The sequence below is a fragment of the Hemiscyllium ocellatum genome, chromosome 14 (genome assembly GCF_020745735.1).
Source record: "Hemiscyllium ocellatum isolate sHemOce1 chromosome 14, sHemOce1.pat.X.cur, whole genome shotgun sequence".
NCBI classification, from domain to species: domain Eukaryota; kingdom Metazoa; phylum Chordata; class Chondrichthyes; order Orectolobiformes; family Hemiscylliidae; genus Hemiscyllium; species Hemiscyllium ocellatum.
Genome location: NC_083414.1, coordinates 73,036,370 through 73,058,302, shown reverse-complemented (window position 1 = coordinate 73,058,302; position 21,933 = coordinate 73,036,370). Strand labels below are relative to the sequence as shown.

Sequence of the window (21,933 nt, the reverse complement as noted above, 5' to 3'; positions counted from 1 at the left end):
CCTGAAAGTTGTCACCCAGGTTTATAGGGGTGTTAAGAAGGCACACGGTGTATTAGCCTTTATTGGTAGAGGGATTGAATTTCGGAGCCACAAGGTCAAGCTGCAGCTGTACAAAACACTGGTGCTGCCGCACTTGGAGTATTATGTACAGTTCTGGTCACCGAATTATAGGAAGGACGTGGAAGGTTTGTAAAGGGTGCAATGGAGATTTACTAGGATGTTGCCTGGTATGGAGGGAAGCTCTTATAAGGAAAGGCTGAGGGACTTGAAGCTGTTTTCATTAGAGAGAAGAAAGTTGAGGTGACTTAATTGAGACAGATAAGATAATCAGAGAGTTAGATAGGGTCTACAGTGAGAGCCTTTTTCCTCGGATGGTGATGGCTAACACAAGGGGCGTAGCTTTAAATTGAGGGGTGATGGATATAGGACAGATGTCAGAAGGCAGCTTCTTTACTCAGAGAGTAGTAAGGGCGTGGAATGCACTGCCTGCAACAGGAGTAGACGTGCCAACTTTAAGGGCATTTAAATGGTCATTGGATAAACATATGGATGTAAATAGAATAGTGTAAGTTAGATGAGCTTCAGATTGGTTCCACAGGTTGGCGCAACACTGAGGTCTGAAGGGCCTGTACTGTGCTGTAATGTTCTATGTTCTACGAATTAGGAGATACAGTTTAAGATTAAAGGCGTCTCCCTTTTAAGACAGAAACAAGGAGAATTTATTTTGTTATTCTGTTCATCTCCCTCCCTTTTGCTGCTTGTTTTCTAAGCATTTCTAGGATATTATTTATGCCCTGTACAAGATGTGAAGAAAGATTTAACATATCTGTTCAACTCTTCCACCATTTCTTTATTTGCATTACTAATGTCCTGCCTCACCGAATTGTGATCCTGCCTCATGTACTTGAGTACATGTGACAATACACTTAATTTTAATTCTAGCAATGTGACTCCTGATGGAAAAGGAGTGAGTTACTACCAGACACATCAAAACATCATAAGATATCTCCCAAGATTTCTACAGGTGAAGAAGATTAATTCAACTTAAGTGATACCCCCCTTCTCTCCATAATCTCATATCTAGGTCTCCTCCTGTTGTTCAGTGGGTAAGATTTGGAACTGAGCTATACTGTTCAATGAGGTGCAGGTTTAATACATATTTGTTACATTTGCTCACTCAGTGGGACTGGATTACTATAATTGGATTCAGTATGGCGTGGGACTTAGAAAAATCAGCTAGGCTTTGATTTTTGATCATTGGTCTGGTGAATGTCTACTGAAAAATGCCAATACGTTGATGCTAGATCTGGAGAACTAGGTTTGATTGTGATTGTTCTGTGGATGATCTGTTTGCAGGCGGTTACTGTCGGGGTTTCAAACAAGTAGCTAAGAAACATAAGGGCAGATAAAGCATGAAGAAAGAGCAGAATATTGAGAAGGAGGAAGTGACTTTTCCTTGCCTGGTACAAGCGAGTTTTAGTTCAATTCCGCTTGCAAGCCAGTCAACCTTCCAAACCTGCCAGTATTATAATCTATATGTAAACCATTGAGCAAATTCCTAGGGATTCTGTCCATAAAATTTGTCCTCCTTCCTCTTGGCTGTCACCACTAGTTCATTAACTGTAACATTTTTCATTTTAACCTGCCCATTTCTATCCACAGTTGTTCTGCTCCTGCAGGATGGCAGTACCTAAAAGATATTCAATTTCCGTCGTAGTTCTTTGCTGTTAATTTTAAATCTCTTCTTCCTAATGTCAAGTATTGGAAAGGAACTTTTCATTAAACATTTGTAGTGCAAGAGATCCAGACAACAGCAGGTGGGATGGTAGTCTTGGGAGATTTTTATAAATATTTTTCGTTCATGGGATGTGGGCATCAGATCCATTGCCCTTTTGCTCTTGAACTGAATAACATGTCAGGACATTGCAGCGTGCAGCTGATAGTCAGTCAACCACGTTACTGTGGGTGGGGAACCATATGTAGGGTAGACTAAGTAAAATGACAGATTTTTAACCCTAATTGCATCGAACAAGATGGGCATTTACAATAATGGGCAGTGACCTTTGATTCCAGATTTTTATTGTATTCAGATTTTTTTTTTCCCCATCTGGCTTGGACTGATTCAAACCTAGGACCCTAGAATATGAGCCTAGGGTCTGGATTACTAGTGACCCACTACAAGGCCTGTTTGGAGGGGCAAATCAGGAAGACTATGATCTGTATATAGAGGTGTGGAAGAGAAACACTTCTGCTCCAGGAAGCCTGGACTAAAGAAGTAAAGTTTGCACATTTTGATTCAGTTTTATTTCAGGTCAGGTATTAAAGAACTGAGATTAATAAATGATAATAAAGCTAATATTGTATTATAAAACTAGTACTGCATTTCGAATTTTGTTTTATATTTGCTCGTGCATCCCATTTACTCACAGTGCCATCAAAACAATACAGTGAGGACTGGCACTGAGCAAATAATGATCAGTTTGACAACCCATCATATTTAAAATGCAATTTTAATAGGCAGGTCTCATCACAGTATGACAGGTTTAAATAGGAAGTTTCCATTATAGTACAGACATAAATGTTTATAACTGCAATATAATAACCCTGCTTCACGCGAGTCTTGATGTTGACAAACCTGTGTCTGCTGCCATTGGAAATCAACTAGTCTTCATTATTTAATTGGAGAGGAATTGAAGAAGCAAATGTTCCTGTGGGGGATAAAGCTGTTTTGTTTTTATGTACATTCATATTCCTTTGTTTAGCCCTCAGGGGAAACTATTTCGATCCTCAAAGGAACTTAAAAATTACTTTCAGAGAAGCACCAGAGAGGAAAACCTGAAGCCTGAAGACATTAGTGTTTTCTGGCGAGGCTCTACTCGGGGAAGGATCACCCTTGATAAACAGACAAGTCAGCTACAGGCCACCACTCCCATAACACAAGACTTCAACACATTGACTGTTGACATTCCACAAACTGTGTTGCAAGATCCTGACAGAGAGGAAGGATGTGAAACCGAGGGTGGTTGCAGTAAAAGGCAGAGACAGACAAAGGTTAAAAATGCCTCAAAGCAGAAACCTAAAAAAGGTGCAAAACTGCAAAACTCTAACAGGCAGAGGTTGTGTTCAAGAAGGTTGTCTGCAAAAGCAGACCAGAAAGAACTTCCTCCATCTGAAGAAAAGAAGCTGGGTGATGGGACTCCACTTGATGGAAGTCAAGAAAGTTCCAAAGCTAAGAGGAAAGCCAGTAGCAGAAAGTCTAAAGAGCAAGCAGCAGACAACAAAAAGCAGTCTCGAAAGGAGCAGGCATTTGAAAGCAAAGGATCACCAGAAGTACAAGTGGAAGAAGCTGAAGAATCTGTTTCTGAAGTATCAAAGTTTAACAGGCAGATGGCACTGTCAAGCAAGGAGGACAGTGCTGCTGATAGTGCGATCTCTGGCAGATCTGAATTATGCACCAGCCCTTCACATTGTTCAGAATCTGAAATTCCCTCTGAAAACACTCGCAGGGACACAAGGGAATCCAATGGGGACAGTTTTACATTGCTTAAAACCCAAGGTACTTCATTTAAAGTAAAGTATTTATGTATCAATGTGAAGTATGTGTGTTTGCTTTTAATTCTGTTATATTTTCTCAAAAAGCAGAATAAAAATAGTGAAAATCCTAGCTAGCTGAAACCACTAGTTTGTGTTTCCAGCATCTAAGATATTCTTCCAAAACAAGTAAAAACAGAATGGCAGACTATTAATAATAAGAATGTTATAGCCAGGGTCGATTTTGTTCTTCACCAAACTACGCATTCCTGTAAGAGAGTCAAGAGTTGTTTAGACAGGAAGGAATGTTGAGTAAAGGACCCAGTCAGATCAACCATATTCTTACTGAATGACAGAATAGACTGGAGGGTCCAGATGGCTTACTCCTGCCCTATTTCTCATGATCTTGTGCAGAGATTGTGGTTTAGCAATTGAATAAGACTCAGGCTATTTCCCCCTCCCTAACCTGGGGACACTAAGGTTAATTATCCTTCCTCAACAATTGCTGTAAGTGAACTCAGCCCAGCACAGGTCAGCAACTGGAACTGAAATTTCTGATCTATGTTTCTCAGTGCAACACTCAGCTGTTCTTTATTCTCACTAGCCTAATGTAATTATACTCTCTTCCATTTCTGCAAATGTGCCAACTCCATCCCCCACTACCCTGCACGTCCTGCATCAGAAAAGTCATTCATTGCTGAGCCACGGAAATCCTTGTAAAAGGCGTCGGGAGATGACACAAGATTTGAACTCTGTGTTTGATTTTCCAAAGTAATATCTAGCTTTTGATGAAATCTCTGCTCTGTACTTAGAAGATTGGCCCTTTCTCGTGACCCATTCCCCCACCATACCTTGCTGCTATGCGATTTTGCTGTATGGATATTGATGTGAACAAAACCTGAAACTAGAAAGTCAGCTGGGATAATAGAGTAGGAGACAATCAAGTCTATTGTGGAAGGATACGGGAGAAGGAGTTAGCTGCTCAACCCCTTGAATTTACTGCATGAGAACAGACCTGAGTTATTCAGCTCATCAAATTTGTTGCACAACAGCAGGAGATGCATCCTACTTAGTTGATAATGGCTGGTATACAAGTCAACACCATTTCTTGTGCCTCTGCATCTGATACCTTGGTATTCTTGCCTGACAAAAAAGTCTTGTGATCTTTGATTTGAAGATTTCAATTGAATGTATCTGTATTTAATCAGGAACACTAGATATCTCATAATTCCTCATTTTCTGCTGGATTTCATTTTTTAAGTAGACAATCAACCTGCTCCAAGAGTGAAGATGGATAGAAGGAAGACTAGTCCATACTTTTCCAGGAAGTATTCCGAAGGAGGTATGGAGTGTGAATCTTTATCCAGGTCTAAGCTTGTTGTGTGCTGTGAAATGGTGCTGACCAGTAAGATGACCCTTTGGTTTGTTTTTGCAGCATCCAGCCCACCACGGCGTAAAGCCTTTGCCAAGTGGATTCCTCCTCGATCCCCATTCAAACTGGTCCAGGAGACTCTCTTTCATGATCCTTGGAAACTTCTTATCGCAACCATACTTCTGAATAAAACTTCTGGTGAGTAAGCCTCTGATGTTAACAGAGAAAACTGGGTGTTAGCAATGAGAAATTCAACTGCGGCTATTATTTGGACAGTTCTGTTGACTGGTTGAATTGAAACTGATATCAATACTAATTGAAAAGTTCCCACAATTTTCTACTTTAGTCCTGGTGTTTAGGTGCGGTAAGTTTGATCTCACTCATGCACCCTGCACCCAAACAGTAAATTGCCCACTTTGAGCAGGTTAGAAGACAGAGATGCCATCTGATGTCTGGTCATCTCCTTAAAAAGAATCCAGGAAGTCGGAAGACACTGGTTCACTTGTGCATATCCTGGGTGCCATTTGCCAGGGAGCAGACTCTTCGGAGAAGACTTTCTAACCCAGTTATTCTCTCAACTAATGCTGTGTGCCAAAAAGTTAAAGGAGAGAGGGATATCCCCTTCATCAGGATGCAGTGATTGAGGATAACAGCTCACTACCATCATCTTAGGCTAATTAACAATAGCCATTGTGTGGAATCTGAAAAACAAAAATAATTAAACTGCAAAGTAAAATATAACACATTATATATTAATATAAATCATAGTAATGCTGTGGAATATTTTGCCAACTTGAACAATATCTGTTTCAAAATCATCTTATAAAGAGACAACTGGTGAGCACACTATCACTTCATCTCTGGCCCAGTTCAAACTACACTGCACTACTTACTAACACATATTTTGAGTGATTTAATTCATTTTCTAAAGTGACACACAACTGGACAACAGAAATGCTGCCAAATATTTTGCACACAACTTATCAGGCTCAGATATAGCTTTTGTGGAAAATGGAATGTAAAGGATTTCTAAGGCAGAAAGGAGGGGTATGTAATCTGCCTTTTCTAGGAACTTTGATGTAAATACTGTAGTGCCATTCCACAACCCAGCTTTGCTGCCAGTATCTGAATCATCAGACGTATTTAGGTACTAATTTGAAACTGCTCTGGTCATAGTTTTTTTTCTTGTATCAGGTAAGAAGGCCATTCCTGTGTTGTGGGATTTCCTGGAAAGATACCCTTCTGCGGAAGTTGCCCGTGTAGCTGATTGGAAAGAAGTAGCTGCACTTCTGAAGCCACTTGGCTTATACGAGCTGAGAGCAAAAGCTATCACCAAGTTTTCTGGTATTATTTCAGTGCTTAACCCTGTTGTGTTTACCTTTATTTGCTCAGTCTGTTGAAAAAATTATCCATCTGCATTCTTTCCAGTTATTGTTACCTGAGAACCATAGACATTTCCAGTGTAGAAGGAGGCCCTATGTAGTACACTGCCATTCTATGCTGATCCTTTCAAAAGGATATCATTTCACATCTCTTCTCATTGAACTCCATTTGTCAGGCTACTACTCATGTTGTTATTCTGTCTGTGTTGACATGAAGTCATGGATTTCTGAGTTAATTTCTGTATCATTTGCAACTTTATAATTCCCTTCACCTGAATCAAAGTTGTTCATAAAAACAGAAAAGTTGTGGACTTAAAATTAATCCTTGGGGAATGCCAGTACTTTCCACCTCACATTCTGAAAAGCATCCATTCAGCTCTAATTGTTGACTGAACCAACTTTATCTCTCTGCAGCCACTTTCCCAATAGTTTTACCATCTTACCAGGTGTCCTGTCAGACACTTTGTTGAATGGCTTCTGAAAGTCCATGTGCCCAACATCAATTTGTGCTCCCTTGATCAACCTTCCCTTAACTCATGAGAGAAGTCAATCAATTTGGTCAACACATGGTAACCAGCAATATTAAGAATCTTTTGCTAGTCTTATTTTAATTGTGCCACTTAATGCAGTTATATCATTATATCAACTCCTTCATGTTGAACAACACTTGGAAGAAGCACCGAGGATGGCAAGGGTGCAAATGTACTCTGGATGGGCGATTTCAATATCCACCACCAAAATTGGCTCAGCAGCAGCACTACTGATCAAGCTAGTCAGACCCTAAAGTACACAGCTGCTGGATTGGGTCTGTGGCAGGTGGTGAGGGTAACAACAAGAGGGATAAACATATTTGATTCCATCCTTAATAATCCGCTGGCTGCAGATACATCGGTCCCTTGACAGTATCGGTAAGGGTGACCACCGCGCGCACCTTGTGGAAACAAAGTCTCGCCTTCACATTGAGAATACCCTCCATTTTGATGTGTGCCTAACTGAGAAGACTTAAACAGATTTAGCAACTCGAGACTAGGCATCCATGAGGTGCTAAGTGCCGTTAACAACAATAGAATCATACTGTAACATAGTCTTCAACCTCGTGGTGGGAAGTTCATAACTTACCGTATGTGGCAGTTAATTCAGCTCTTGAGCTAGGCAGTCTACAATAATTTAGAGTCCTGTTCCAATTGCCAGTGAATTGAATCTGTCACTGGAAGACTGACGCATGTCCCACAGAGCATTTGGAATAAAAAGTAATAGAAATAATAAGAAAAGATGAGGTGATGTAGAGTGGGAGAGGAGGAGTTTCCAGTGCACGGGTCCTTTCCACAAATACACATTTCTCAATAGTTTGGTTTGGTGATTGTACAACATAATGATGTATTCCTGTGAGAAACCAAAATGACATTTCAGCAAAGGTGTGTGGTATATGATGATTGATCCAGAATTTGCCCTTCCCCTCTCCTCAAGTTGTATGTTTCAACTTACTGCAGTTCTACAATATGTTTACATTGTTTTTATAATCCATGTGACAGATGAATACCTAACCAAACAATGGAGATATCCGATTGAACTGCATGGCATTGGGAAGTACGGGAATGATTCCTACAGGATTTTCTGTGTCAAAGAATGGAAGGAGGTAAGAGTCAAAAAAAGGTTTTATCTGTTAGCAAGGCTTCTACATTCAACATACATGTGGCAATGGTGAATGGAGTTGGCAACTTGCATATAATTTACAGCAAAAAACTGGCAACTCATGGTGACAAGTCCATGTCTGTGTTAATGCTCCATACAAACCTTGAGCTTCCCTTCAGCTCACGCTATCAGCATATCCTACTCATATTTTGGGCATTAGTTCACTACAGCAGTTGTGCCTGAAGAGGCCTTGACCCTAGTTATTCCACCTGGCACACTGACACTTCAAATGAATGTACTGGTTTAAAATCTGAATTAGCTTATATGTTGAAAACTGGGAGTGTAGGCATAGAAAGAGATTGAAACACAGCCAGCCCCAACATCTCCAATCCTGTGAATTAAGGCAACTATCCCAATGCCAATAGTTCAGTAACACTCTTGCTTAGCACTACTTCCAAACCTTGAGCTATATGATACAAGTCAGGAAGGTTAATCCCCTGCTTAGATAGTGTCCCAGCCTTAGGAGCTATATAGCAGAACACCAGAAAGATTAGTAATGGGTCTTGTTCTGTCAGAAGCACATTTTTGTAAAGTGTACTTTAGCCTTATGAATCACATCCTCCCTTCAACCACAGTTATAAAGCCTGTAAAGTGAAAAGGCTAATACATAAGATGCATATCAGGGTGTGTGAAGGGCAAAAGGGTAAATCTCTCTCTCTCTCTCCCCCCCCACCCCCCCCCCCCCCCCCCCCCCCCCCCCCCCACACACACACACACACACACACACACACAATGGGGCCGCCAGGACTTGATTTGATTTATTGTAGTCACATGTATGGGAGTGCAGTCAAAAGCTTTATTTGCAAGCAGTGCGGACAGATCATAGTATGCAAGAACATGCAGATCATAGGGTGCTTAGGTAGAGTGAGGCATACTGTGCGTAAACCAAGATCAATATTATTTGAAGTTAGAGAGTCCATTCATCAGTCTAATAATGGCATGGAAGAAGCTGTTCTTCAACCTGTTGGTGCATGCGTTCAAACTTCTGTATCTTCTGCCTGATGGAAGAGGTTGTAGGAAAACGTTACCAGGGTGGAAAGGGTGTTTGATGATGTTGGCAGCCATTCCTCGGAAGTGAGAGTTGTAAATAAAGTCCATGAATGATCTGGGCTGTGCACATAACCTTCTGTGGTTTGTTAAAGTCCTAGGCGGAGCAGTTGCCGTACGAGGCCGTTATGAACCCGGACAGTATGGTTTCTGTGGTGCATCTGTAAACGTTGGTGAGGGTCCTTATGGACATGCCGAATTTCCTAAGCCGCCTGAGGAAAAAGATGTTGTTGTGCCCTCCTGACTGTAGCATCTTGACACTAGTTTGAAATATCCTTTTCTTTCTGAGTTGTGTTGAAGAGGTGATGACGATCCAAATTAGTTATATAGCTCTGCTTGAAAAAATTCTCAATGATTTTGTGGGTAAATGCAACATATTTTTACCAAATTAAAGAATGGTCACAATAGGGCTCTGTTGAAAATGTGGGTGTTGATGGATAAAGAAGAGATACTAAAAAGCCTGGCAGCACTCCAAGTGGAGAAGTCACCAGACCTGAATTGGATGCATCTTACATTGCTAAGAGTGGTACAGGAGCAAACTGCAGAGACATTGACAAAACTTTCGTGGCCTGTCTGATCACAGAATTAATCTCGGGGGACTAGATTACTGCAAGTCTGACGCTTTTGTTTAAGAAAGGGGCAAGGGCTAACTTAGGAAACTACAGACCTGTGAATTTGATATCAATAGTGAGAATGTGGATTAGTGGTGCTGGAAAAGCATCTCGGAAATGACTGTCGGACTACTCAGACCTCTTGGCATCATGGTAGCCCACAAACCCACCAACACACTAAAACAGCAGCTAATAAACTTGAAAGACCCATACAAACAGAAGCAAAACTAATGTCATTTACATAATATCTTGCAAAGACTGTAATAAACACTACATTGGGCAAACAGGTAAGAAACTGGCCACCAGGATATATGAACGTCAACTAGCTACAAAAAGACATGACCCACTATCACTAGTATCCTTACAAACAGATGAGGAAGGACACCACTTTGACAGGGACCAAATATTCAACCTAGGACAAGCCAAACAGAGACACGCACGAGAGCTCCTAGAAGCATAGCATTTCAACCAGAGCTGTATCAACAAACACATCGATTTGGACCCCGTTTACCACCCTCTGAGAAAAAGGACAGGAAACAACATCACCAGAACAAATGACATCACCAACGGAATTGACATCACCAACTTAAGGAAACCTAAACACCTAAGTAGAAAGTGGGTCACTAACACCAGTGCTTTACCAGAGGCTCACTAATGATGTTACCTAGTATGGTGACGAAATGTCTGAAAATGAACCCTCCAGCTCAGCGAGCAAACCTACATCCAGAATAGAATATTTATAGATGGGCATTTCTTAGGTGGAGATGAGGGTAAACTAGCCAGTAATATAAAGGAAGACTGTATGAGTTTCTTTTGATATATAAAGGGGAAAAGAGAGGCAAAATTGGATATTAGGCTGCTGGAAGATGATGCTGGTGAGACAGTAGTGGGGAACAAGGGAATGGCTGAGGAACTGATTTGCGTTAATTGTCACGTTGGAAGAGATGAGTAATATCCCAAATTTTCAAGAGTGGGGCAGAGCTCAGTATGGTCACCATCATCAAGGAGAAGGTATTAGAAAACTTAAATGGCCTGAAGGTGGATAAATCACCTGGGCCAGATGGACCACACTCCAGAGTTCGAAGGAAGATAGCGGAAGAGATCGTGGAGGCGTTAGTGGTGATCTTTCAAGAATCGCTAGAATCAGGGAGGGTCTCCGAGGACTGGAAAATCACTAACATGACTTTGCGCTGTTGAAAGGGGAGTGGGGCAATTTCCTTGGTCATGGGTAAGATCGTGGAATCCATTGTAAAGGGTGGGATGTCTGTATATTTGGAAGTGTATGGTAAAACAGGGCAAAGTCAACATGGTTTCATCAAGGGGAGGTCATGCCTAACAAATCTGCTAGAATTCTTTGAGGAAGTTATGAGCAGGTTAGACCAAAGATAACCAAAGGATGTTATCTCCCTGGATTTCAAGAAGACCTTTGGACAAAAACAAGGACGTATTTTGTATAGCCATTTCTCTCATTCTGGTTTTGATGGTAAATGCACAATTTATTTTAACTGACATCAGAGGGTACTGAGTAAGTTAGGGCCCATGGTGTTCGAGGCTAGGTGCTAGCATGGATATAAGTTTGGCAATCTGGCAGGAAGCAGAGAGTGGGAATAAGAGGGCCCTTCTCAGGTCGACAGCCAGTGACAATTGGTGTTCAGCAAGGCTCAGTGTTGGGACCACATCTTTTCGCTTTAAACGTTAATGATCTTGATGAAGGAACTGAGGACATTCTGGCTATATTGCCAATTATACAAAGGTAGATAAAAGCACAGGTAATGCTGAGGAGGTGGGGAGGCTGCAGAAGGACTTGGGTTAAGAGAGTGGGCAAAAAGGTGGTAGATGGAATACAACTTGGGAAAGTGTGAGGTCATGCACTTTGCTAGTAAAAATAGAAATATAGACTAATTTCTAAAGGTCTGAAGTGCAAAGAAGCTTGGGAGTTCTAGTCCAGGATTCTCTCAAGGTAAACTTGCAGGTTAGGAAAGCAAATGTAGTGTCAGCATTTATTTTAAGAGGATTAGAATATAAAAGCAGGGATGTGCTTCTGAGGCTTCATAATGCTCTGTCAGACAGCATTTAGAGTATTGTGAGTAATTTTGGGCCGCATACCTAGGAAGTATGTTCTGGCCCTGGACCGTGTTCAGAGGAAGTTCATAAGAATGATCCCACGAATGAAAGGCTTAACATATGAGGAATGTTTGAGGACTCTGAATGTCGTCTTAACAGAATTTAAAAGGCTGAGCGGGGATCTAGTTGAAACTTACAGAATGCTGAATGGCCTAAACAGAGTGGATGTTGAGAAGATTTTTCCATTAACAGGAGAGACTGGGACCCAAAGGGAAGACCCTTTAGAACAGAGGAGAAACTTCTTCAGCCAAAGGATGGTGAATCTACGGAATTCATTGCCACAGAAGGCTGTGGAGGCCAGGTTATTGAGTACATTTAAAAAGGAGATAAATAGGTTCTTGATTGTCAAGAGGATCAAAGGTAACAGGGAGAAAGTGGGAGATAGGGCATGAGAAATTAATCAGCCATGACTGAATGGTGGAGCAGACTCAATGAGCCAAATGGCTAATTTCTGCTCCTATGTCTTATGGTCTTGTGATCCCAGTTGTGATCTGGTATTGACATGCAATGCCTACCCATATAGCATTGGGGTAATATTAGCTCATAGGTGGCCCAATAAAGAGGAACTAGGTAAAAACAATGACTGCAGATGCTGGAAACCAGATTCTGGATCAGTGGTGCTGGAAGAGCACAGCAGTTCAGGCAGCATCCAACGAGCAGCAAAATCAACATTTCGGGCAAAAGCCCTTCATCAGGAATGCAACGTCGAATTCGCTGGTCGTTGGATGCTGCCTGAACAGCTGTGCTCTTCCAGCACCACTGATCCAGAATCCAATAAAGAGGAACGCCCACTGTTTACATCCAGGTCTAATGCAGAGCGTAAATTTGCCCAGCGAAAGAAGGAAACTTTAGTCCATAGTTGGAGTCAGGAAGTTCCACCAATACCTTTACAGATATTAATTTGATATAATAACAGATGGCAAACCTCGGGAGGTCAACTTAAAGAGGACGAGGCAATGAGCTCTCATACTAAGTTCAAGTTATTACTTAATTACAAGTCGGACCAACATCCGGGAAGTCAATGCGGATGCAATGAACTACCTCCGACTGGCAGGCGAGAGACTGGTGGTAATGCCATTGGAAGAGTCTGGATTAGTTTTCAATTTTCCTGACACACTTCCAGTCACAGCTGGCAATATCAGACTTTGGACACAATAAGATTCATTCCTGGCAAAACTGAAATAACTGGTGGTGATGGGGGAAACTAGAAGTCCATCACAACCAGAATTGAAACATTTTTGGACCTGGAAAGATCGCAGTAGAGGACAGCGTATTATTATGGGCAGCATGAGTGATTGCCCCGAGCAAAGGTCACAGCCAGATACTGGCTGAACTCCACCAGAGTCATCCAGGGGTTTCCAAAATGAAAATGTTGTCAAGAAGTTATACATGGTGGCCAGGATTGAATGCACACATCCAGTATTAGTGGGGCAGTGCCCAGAATGCCAACAAGGACAAACATTATTGCCAGCAGCTCCCCCACATTAGTGGGAATGGTCAGATAAACCCTGGACTTGGTTGCACGTGACTACTCGGGTCCTTCCACGGGCTCAGTGTTATGAACATGGGCTCAGTGTTATGAACATGTGTAGGCTTTATTCATCAAACATGCGGACAATGACAGAAAAACTGTGAACATCTTGCAATATACAGACTCCAGAAGTGTTGATCACAGACAACAGGCCATTGTTCACTAGCAGGGAATTTGAGTAGAGCATAGAATATGACAGTGCAGTACAGGTCCTCGATGTTGCGCTGACCTGTGAAACCAGTCTGAAGCCCATCTAAAGTACACTATTCCATTATTATCCATATGTTTATCCAATGATGATTAAAATGCCCTTAAAGTTAGCGAGTCTGCTACTGTTGCAGTCAGGGCATTCCATGCCCTTACTACTCTCTGAGTAAAGAACCTATCTCTGACATCTGTCCTATATCTAACACCAACTAGGAGAAAGTGAAGACTGCAGATGCTGGAGATCAGAGCTGAAAATGTGTTGCTGGAAATGCGCAGCAGGTCAGGCAGCATCCAAGGAGCAGGAGAATCGACGTTTTGGGCATGAGCCCTTCCTGAAGAAGGGCTCATGCCCGAAACGTCAATTCTCCTGCTCCTTGGATGCTGCCTGACCTGCTGTGCATTTCCAGCATCACATTTTCAGCTATATCTAACACTCCCAATTTAAAGCTATGTCCTCTCATGCGAGCCATCACCATCAGAGGAAAAAGGCTCTCACTGTCCACCCTATTTAATCCTCTCATTACCTTGTATGTCTCTATTAAGTCATCTCTTAACCATCTTCTCTCCAATGAAAACCGCCTCAGCCTTTCCTCACAAGACCTTCCCTCCATACTAGGCAACCTCCTAGTAAATCTCCCCTGCACCTTTTCCAATGCTTCCACATTCCTCCTATAATGCGGCGACCAGAATTGTACCCAATATTCCCAGTGTGGTCGCATCAGAGTTTTGTACAGTTGCAGCATGATCTCATGGATCCAAAACTTAACCCTTCTACCAATAAAAGCTAACACACTGTATTCCTTCTTAACAACCTTGTCAACCTGGGTGGCACCTTTCAGTGATATATTCACAAGGACACTGAGATCTCTCTGCTCATCCGCACTACCATTAGACCAGTACTCTGAATTCCTGTTACTCCTTCCAAAGTGAATCATCTCACACTTTTCCACGTTAAACTCTATTTGTCACCTCTCTGCCCAGCTCTACAACATATCCATGACCTTCTGTAACCTGCAACATTCTTTTGTGCAATCCAAAACTCCACTGACTTTAGTGTAATCCACAAATTTACTGACCCATCCTTCCACATCCTCATACAGGTCAATTATAAAAATGACAAACAGCAATGGCCCCAAAACAGATCCTTGCGGGACACTACTAGTAACTGAACTCCAGGATGAATATTTCCCATCAACCATCATTCTTTGTTCTCTTTTAGCTAGCTAATTTCTGATCTAAACCGCTAAATCACCCTGAATCCCATGCCTCTGTATTTTCTGCAATAGTATACCATGGGAAACCTTATCACATGCTTTACAGAAATCCATATATACCACATCAACCGCTATACTGTCATCCACCTGCTTGGTCACCATCTCAAAGAACTCAATGAGGTTTGTGAGGCACGACCTACCCTTCACAAAACCATGTTGACTACCCCTAATCAAATTATTCCTTTCTAGATAATTATAAATTCTACCTCTTATGTCCTTTCCAACACTTTGCCCACAACCGAAGTAAGGCTCACCGGTCGATAATTAACAGGCTTGTCTCTACTCCCCTTCTGGCACTAATCCTGTAGTCAATGACAACATAAAGATCAAAGCCAAAGGCTCTGCAATCTCATCCCCGTGTCCCAGAGAATCCTAGGATAAATCCCATCCAATATGACTGTATAGTCTAATAGCCTTTATCTCAGTATCTCCTCAACAAAATGTCTTTTTCCAGTGTGAATACTGATGAAACATATTCATTTAGTGGCTCTCTTATCTCTTTGGACTCCATGCACAACTTCCCACTACTATCCTTGACTGGCCCTAATCTTATTCTAGTCTTTATTTTATTCCTGACATACCTATAAAAAGCTTTAGGGTTTTCCTTGATCCTACCTGCCAAAGACTTCTCATGTCCCCTCCTGGCTCCTCTTAGCTCTCTCTTTCGGTCTTTCCTGGCTAACTTCTAACTCTCAAGCGCCCCAACTGATCCTTCACCTCTCATTGTAACATAAGCCCTCTTCTTCCTCTTGACAAGAGATTCAACTTCTTGAATAAACCACAGCTTCCTCACTTGACTACTTCCTCCCTGCCTGACAGGTACATGCTTATCAAGGACACGCAGTAGCTGTTCCTTGAGCAAGCTGCACATTTCAATTGTGCCCATCGCCTATAGTTTCCCTCCCCATCCTATGCATCCTAAATCTTGCCCAATCACATCATAATTTCCTTTCCCCCATAATTGCCTTGTGGTATGTACTATCCCTTTCCATTGCTAAAGTAAACATAACCGAAATGTGGAGGGATGAAGGGCTTATGCCTGAAACATCAATTCGCCTGTTGCCTGGATGCTGCCTGACCTACTGTGCTTTTCCAGCACCACACTCTTGACCACGATAACTGAATTGTGGTCACTATCACCAAAGTGCTCACCTACCTCCAAATGTAACACCTAGCCGGGTTCATTACCCAGTATCAAATCCAATGTGGCCTCGCACCTTGTTGGCCTGTCTCCATACTGTTTCAAGTACTCAAGCTATAGTATTTCCAGTCAATATTTGGAAAATTAAAGTCCCCTATAATAACTACCCTGTTACTTTCGCTCCTATCCAGATTCATCTTTACCTCTACATCTTTGGAACTTTTCAGAGGCCCATAGAAAACTCCCAACAGGATGATCTCTCCTTTCCTATTTCTAACCTCAGCCCATACTACCTCAGTAGACAAATCCTCATCAAGCATCCTTTTTGCTAGCGTAATACTGTCCTTGACTAACAATGCTACACCTCCCACTCTTTTACCAATTTCCCTAATCTTACTGAAACATCTAAACCCCGCAACCTGCAACAACCGTGTCTGTCCCTGCTCTATCCATGTATTTCCTTAGGTCAAATGGTATTCAACATATAAGGACAGCTGCAGACGATCCATTATCTGATGGTCTGTCACAAAGAGCAGTTCAATGTGTGAAGGCAATCTTAAAGAATCGGCCTACAGTTTCTCTCGATACCAAACTGCCCCAGTTCCTATTTGATTGTAGGAGCACCCCTATAGGAAGGCCTCCTGCATAGTTACTAACGGGGAAAAAGACTGTGCACCAGGTTAAATCTGATCTTCCTGGACCTGTGGGAAAGAGGGTGAAATGGTACCAGGAACATTAATGCTGACACAAATCTCTGCTAAGCGAGAGAGACAGTTTATTTCAGGAAGAAGTTTAGTGTAGGAACCATGGAAATGGCTCCGCGTGGGTCAGAGGCATGGTCAACCTGAGGTCGGGCCCAGTGACATAATGTTTGGGTCAGTGCAATGGTTCTGAACAAGCACATGAACCATGTGAAAGCTGCAAACTCCCAAATGGTGCGAGAGCAAAATGCCCAGGACCTCAATAGCTATACCAACTGTGCCAGAACCCATGGATTTTCCCTGTCTGTCAAATATTGAAAGTACTTCAGAATCTGAGATGAACACAGTGAATGTCGGCCCTTGACACCATTGCAGCCTGAAGAAGAGAATGAATTTCTTTCAACATGCTCTGGGTGCAAGAGGCAAGCTACTGTGCGTTAGACACCGCCTGTATCCGAGGCAGAGTCAGGGGAACCTGATTTGGTGCGAAATTGGTCCAGGAGAAGCTTGAAAAAGAAAAGAACCAGACTATGTCCTTGGACTCAGAAGGGGAGGGATGTAGTTAAGTAACAAGGTCAGCCAATGGACCTCGTCAAATATGAGTTCCCTGATTGGGACTGTTAATCTGGTCCTATCAGCGAGCCATGGCTGACAGATAAAAAGGAGTGTCAGACATGCTGTTCACTCTGAGAGCTGGATCACTGTCAAGGACTCTCCACACGTTTAAATAAAAGGGTGACTTTCTAACAGGATACCTCTATGGAGGTATTTCAGTTTGATCATCAATGTATGAATTGATGCAGAATACAGAATGGAAATTTGTATGTACACTTTACAACATAATTCAGAAACAAGGGGATGTCGACATCCTAAAATTGTTAGGCAATGAAGAAGCTATTTGGAGTAAAAAAGCAAAGGAATTTTGGGTTTATAACAAGAAATAAAATGCAAACCACAACCAGGAAGCTATGATAGACTCAGGAAAGGCAGATGCTCCTGACATGTTTGGAATACTGTGTTCACGTTATGGGCTTCTCAGTACTGTAGAAAAAAATACCTGGAGTAGTGATATTTATCAGCCATCATTGTGGATGGAAACTCAAAAACACAAAGCTATTTCCTCAGTTTTCCTAGTTTACTTTCCTCCAGCAGAGAAAATCAAAAGGATGATTTTTGGGTGTTCAAAAAGGCTAAAAAAAAGGCAGAAAAAATACAAGCAATTTACAGCCAATAATTGACAAATCAAAGATGCATTACAAGCACAATTTCGAAGGAGAGACGATAAAAGGACACATTTTAAAAATCTTTTGCGTGCATAATATACTAAGTATATTGTATAGAGTCACTTTTTAACAAGTGTTTCGTCTGCTCATCCAGTGTAATAGTGACTGAACAGGTTGGATAGAAAATATCTCTGGTCACTTGTTAATGCTGTGTTTGCAATTTCTATGGCACAATTTTGACATGCTATTTCTCATTTCTTCCATTTTTGTCAATCATTTGTTCACATTTGCCTATGATTCATTGTGATTCTCTCCAGTCCTTTAGACTAGCTCCTTTCACTGGTTTAATTCTGAGCCTGGTATTTTGTGACAACCACATTACATCTACTAAAAAATAAAAACAAGCATCAGGCTATTCCACCTGTTAAAATTTGAGTCTATCCAATGCTGTCCAGTTGTCACATTTGTAAAACAACAGTAAATCTCAACTGAAAACACAAAGTGGGAAAAAAATATTCAGTCTGTCCTCCTGTTCCTTGGTCTGGAGGTAACTTGAGTGTTTCTTGAGATAGCAAGATTAGCCAAACAGCTAATGATCGAGAGAGAATTCTGAATTACAATAACTGAACAATTATCTTAAAGGTAAAAACGAGGTAAAGGCTTTTGCCCAAAACGTCGATTTCGCTGCTCCTTGGATGTTGCCTGAACTCCTGTGCTCTTCCAGCACCACTAATCCAGAATTATCTTAAAGGCTCAGTCAATTCCCTAACATTCCAATTCCAAATCAGGCACCCTGTGAAAACATGCCAGGTCTCATCTTTGTGCCTCTACTCAGTGACAAGACAGTAACAGCTCGGTATGTTGAATTGTGCATTGAACTACCTTCTTACTACACTCCAAACACAAAAACAGAAGTACTCTGAAAGTGTGTGAGCACATTCATGTTTTTTTCTTTGTTTTTGTTTCCCAGGTGCAGCCTCAAGATCACAAACTCAACAAGTACTGGGAATGGCTTTGGGCAAATCAGGAGTCATTGGGCCTGTCCTAACCACTCACAATACTGCTGATTCCTCATAAAGTGTAATAGTTGGAATTTGTTGCAGCCTGATAACTCTCAGAGGTATGATTGATGCACAGGCGAGATATGTGCATTCTGTTTATTACGGAAATGCAGACCCAGCAATTAGTACCTTGCAGTGGTGGATAATGATATTGCATGGACCAGTGTCAATCATGGCAGGCCAAGTGGCAGTAGTTTTAAAAGCGCAAAATTAGCTGATCTTCATCATGTGCTCCAATTAGTCTCATTACGTCTTTCAATAAGAAAAATGAGGGTTGGGATCAGGGATGAAAATGTCACCCAGAATCCTGCATCTCACTATCTTAAAATAAGTTGGATATTGAATGAAAACAAGGCTGTAGATCTGATTTTAAATCAGAATTATGTTAGCCAAACTTTCTGGCCATATTGCTGTTGGTTCTATTCTCAGACATAATGTTCCTGAAATACAACATTAAAACTAATATTGGCACAATGCCTTATTGTGCAAAACATGTGCTTCATTGCACAATGATGAACTCTTATCATGTGGACAGTACAGTTCATCCATAATGTGTTAGATAAACTAATCTAAGCAGCTTTTACACAAGTTCCAAGCAATTGTACTTGGCAATACAAACTCAGCATTCTTTGCTCAGCCTGGAACACTTGATGTACATCTTTGCTCTACAGATCAGCTAAGGGAGCATGTGTTTAACAGTTACCACTCCTTAAATTGCCTCAATTAATTTTATAGCTTCACAGTGACATTAAGCTGCTACTGTAACTAATTTAATTGATTATTATACAATAATGTTGAGCTAGTAGTCATCATTTACGAAATGCCACAGAGGAAGTATAGTGAGAAACTAATAAGGAGCTACATGCAAAGGGAGAACTATGTTTACCTCTCCTATAATTTGGTGTGGTGCTGCGTTGATCAGTCTTTGCAACACGAAATAAATCCTGGCTTCTTTCTCCCTTGCATGTTTCTGCCCCAACCCCCAACCTCAACCACCTTCTCCTCTAAAAAAGTTAAAGAATTAAGCAACATGTTGTAATGTCCTGCTTCATGTGCAGTACAGTACAGTACTTACTGGCAGTCTCTTCTACCGGAACATTTTGTCTTAATCTATTTTCTCTCACTTCTGGAATTCCTCTCACGGGGCAGTGTTACTTTTTCACTGCCCTTTTTTGTGACTTCAGGAAAATTTGGGGTGGACTCCCATCATTGTCTGCAAGACTGGAAATGTTATTTTCATTGTATTGAGATGTAACAACATGAATTAGGTTTTAGAAATTTGAGTACGTACGTTGAATTTCTTATGGAGTTTTTTTAAATTTTTCATATTATTTCAAGTTAAATAAAATTTAAAAATACAAAATAAATTGTTACTTTGGTCTTTGTTAATGTTCTAATCTCATTTAGATTCTAAAGGAGAGGGCCAAATTGTAATTTGTTTCTTTTCCACCCTTATTGATCCTGAGTTAACCACATCATCCTGTGCCACTGCCTTGTCTCCAATATGAGCAGGATGAAAGAGCCGGGGATTCCGGATGGAGACAAGATTGTGGGTGGACTGACAAAGGCTGAGGGAGCGAACTGAGCAGTGCTGGGACTATAGAATGTGGTGAATGGAAGAGGAGTGAGCCGAACTTTCTGTATCAACATGTAGATGGTCATACCAAGGGACTGTGCAGTGCTGGAACCAACTCTGGGGAATGAAGCCAAACAGGTGGTCGGGGTGACAGTGGAGGAGCATTTTAGTGATAGGGACCACTGTTCCTTTTATGTTTGTTATGGAAAAGGAGAAAGATGGTCTGCAAAAGAAGGTTTTGGATTGACGGGGGAATGACAGATTTTATTAAAATGATGCAGAAACAAGCCAGAATAGGCTGGGAACACCTACTTGTGGGCAAATCCACAGAACAGTGGGGAGGCGTTCAAAATTATATTGGGGAATAAACAGACTCAATATGTTTCCTTTAGGGTGAAACATAGGAGCAACAAGTCCACAGAACCCTGGATGCCTCAAAATATTCAGGACTGGATTAAAAAAAAGAGAGACATAGGGTACAAAGGAGAAAAACAATGGAGGCCCAAGAGGAGTGCTGAAGGTGCAGGACAGAACTTAAAACAATCAGGAGAGCAAAAAGGGGCCATGAGAAAATGTTGTTGGGCAAGATTAGGAACAATTCCAAGACATTCTACAAGAATATCAAGAGGAAGAAAATAAGCAGAGAAAGAGTAGGATCCATCGGGGTGAAGGCAGATATCTGTGCATGGAATCAGTGATGTTGGTAAAGTGTCACATGAGTTTTTCAAGAGGAGGAGGATGTTGGTATAGAATTCGAGAAGACGATAGACTGTGAGGTTCTTGAGCAGTTTAATAAAGGAGCATTTCAACTGTGAAGAGAGGTTGGATAAGCTTAGGTAGATTTCTTGGGCACAGAGAAGTTTGGGAGGGAGGTGGGAACCCAATAAGATTAAGAGGGGCATAGACAAGGAGGATAGAAAGCAATTATTCCCCTTAGTTGAAGGGGGAGGGGGATCATTTTAAAGTGAAAAGTAGGGACTTGAGGAAAATCTATTTCACCCAGAGGCTAGTATGGTGTGACGAGATAATCTCACAACCTGTAAAAAGTGCTTGGCTGATCACTTGAATGAGCTGGGAGTTGGGGAGCAATATAGAATCAAAACCAAAAGATGTATTTAAGATCACCGAAAATCACTGAGCTGAAGGAGGAAAGGTGTTCGGTTTGTGATGGAGAAGGTTTTTCATGTGGCCAGAAACATGTCAAAGGTTAGCCAAATGGGGCTTAATGTTAATTCTGCGCAGATGGTATAACAATTCAAAAAAGCAGATATATATTCAAATGCCAATGTCTTGTGGTAATCTGGAAAAATGTACAGCAATTAGGAGATTTCTTAGGTATAGGATTTGCGTGCATGACCTAATTAGGGACAATCAGCATGGATTTGTGCAGGGCAGGTCACATCTTACTAACTTGATTGAATTTTTCGAGGAGGTGACAAAAATGATCGATGAGGATAGAG

General features: G+C 41.4%; 1 protein-coding gene across 2 annotated transcripts in view; it reads left to right on the top strand.

The window, feature by feature from the left end:
* The window catches only part of mbd4 (methyl-CpG binding domain protein 4), a 32,146-nt gene extending 11,942 nt beyond the window's left edge, over positions 1 to 20,204 (top strand). The window contains exons 3-8 of one of the 2 annotated variants that reach the window (XM_060835793.1): positions 2,763 to 3,556; positions 4,796 to 4,873; positions 4,967 to 5,101; positions 6,098 to 6,247; positions 7,818 to 7,921; positions 18,807 to 20,204. In XM_060835793.1, coding sequence (XP_060691776.1) covers positions 2,763 to 3,556; positions 4,796 to 4,873; positions 4,967 to 5,101; positions 6,098 to 6,247; positions 7,818 to 7,921; positions 18,807 to 18,884 — 1,339 coding nt within the window. In that variant the 3' untranslated portion in view covers positions 18,885 to 20,204. Of the gene's footprint in view, positions 1 to 2,762; positions 3,557 to 4,792; positions 4,874 to 4,966; positions 5,102 to 6,097; positions 6,248 to 7,817; positions 7,922 to 18,806 lie in introns of both variants that reach the window. The other variant, XM_060835791.1, reaches the window with a different exon arrangement.
* The last annotated feature ends 1,729 nt before the right edge of the window (positions 20,205 to 21,933 follow it).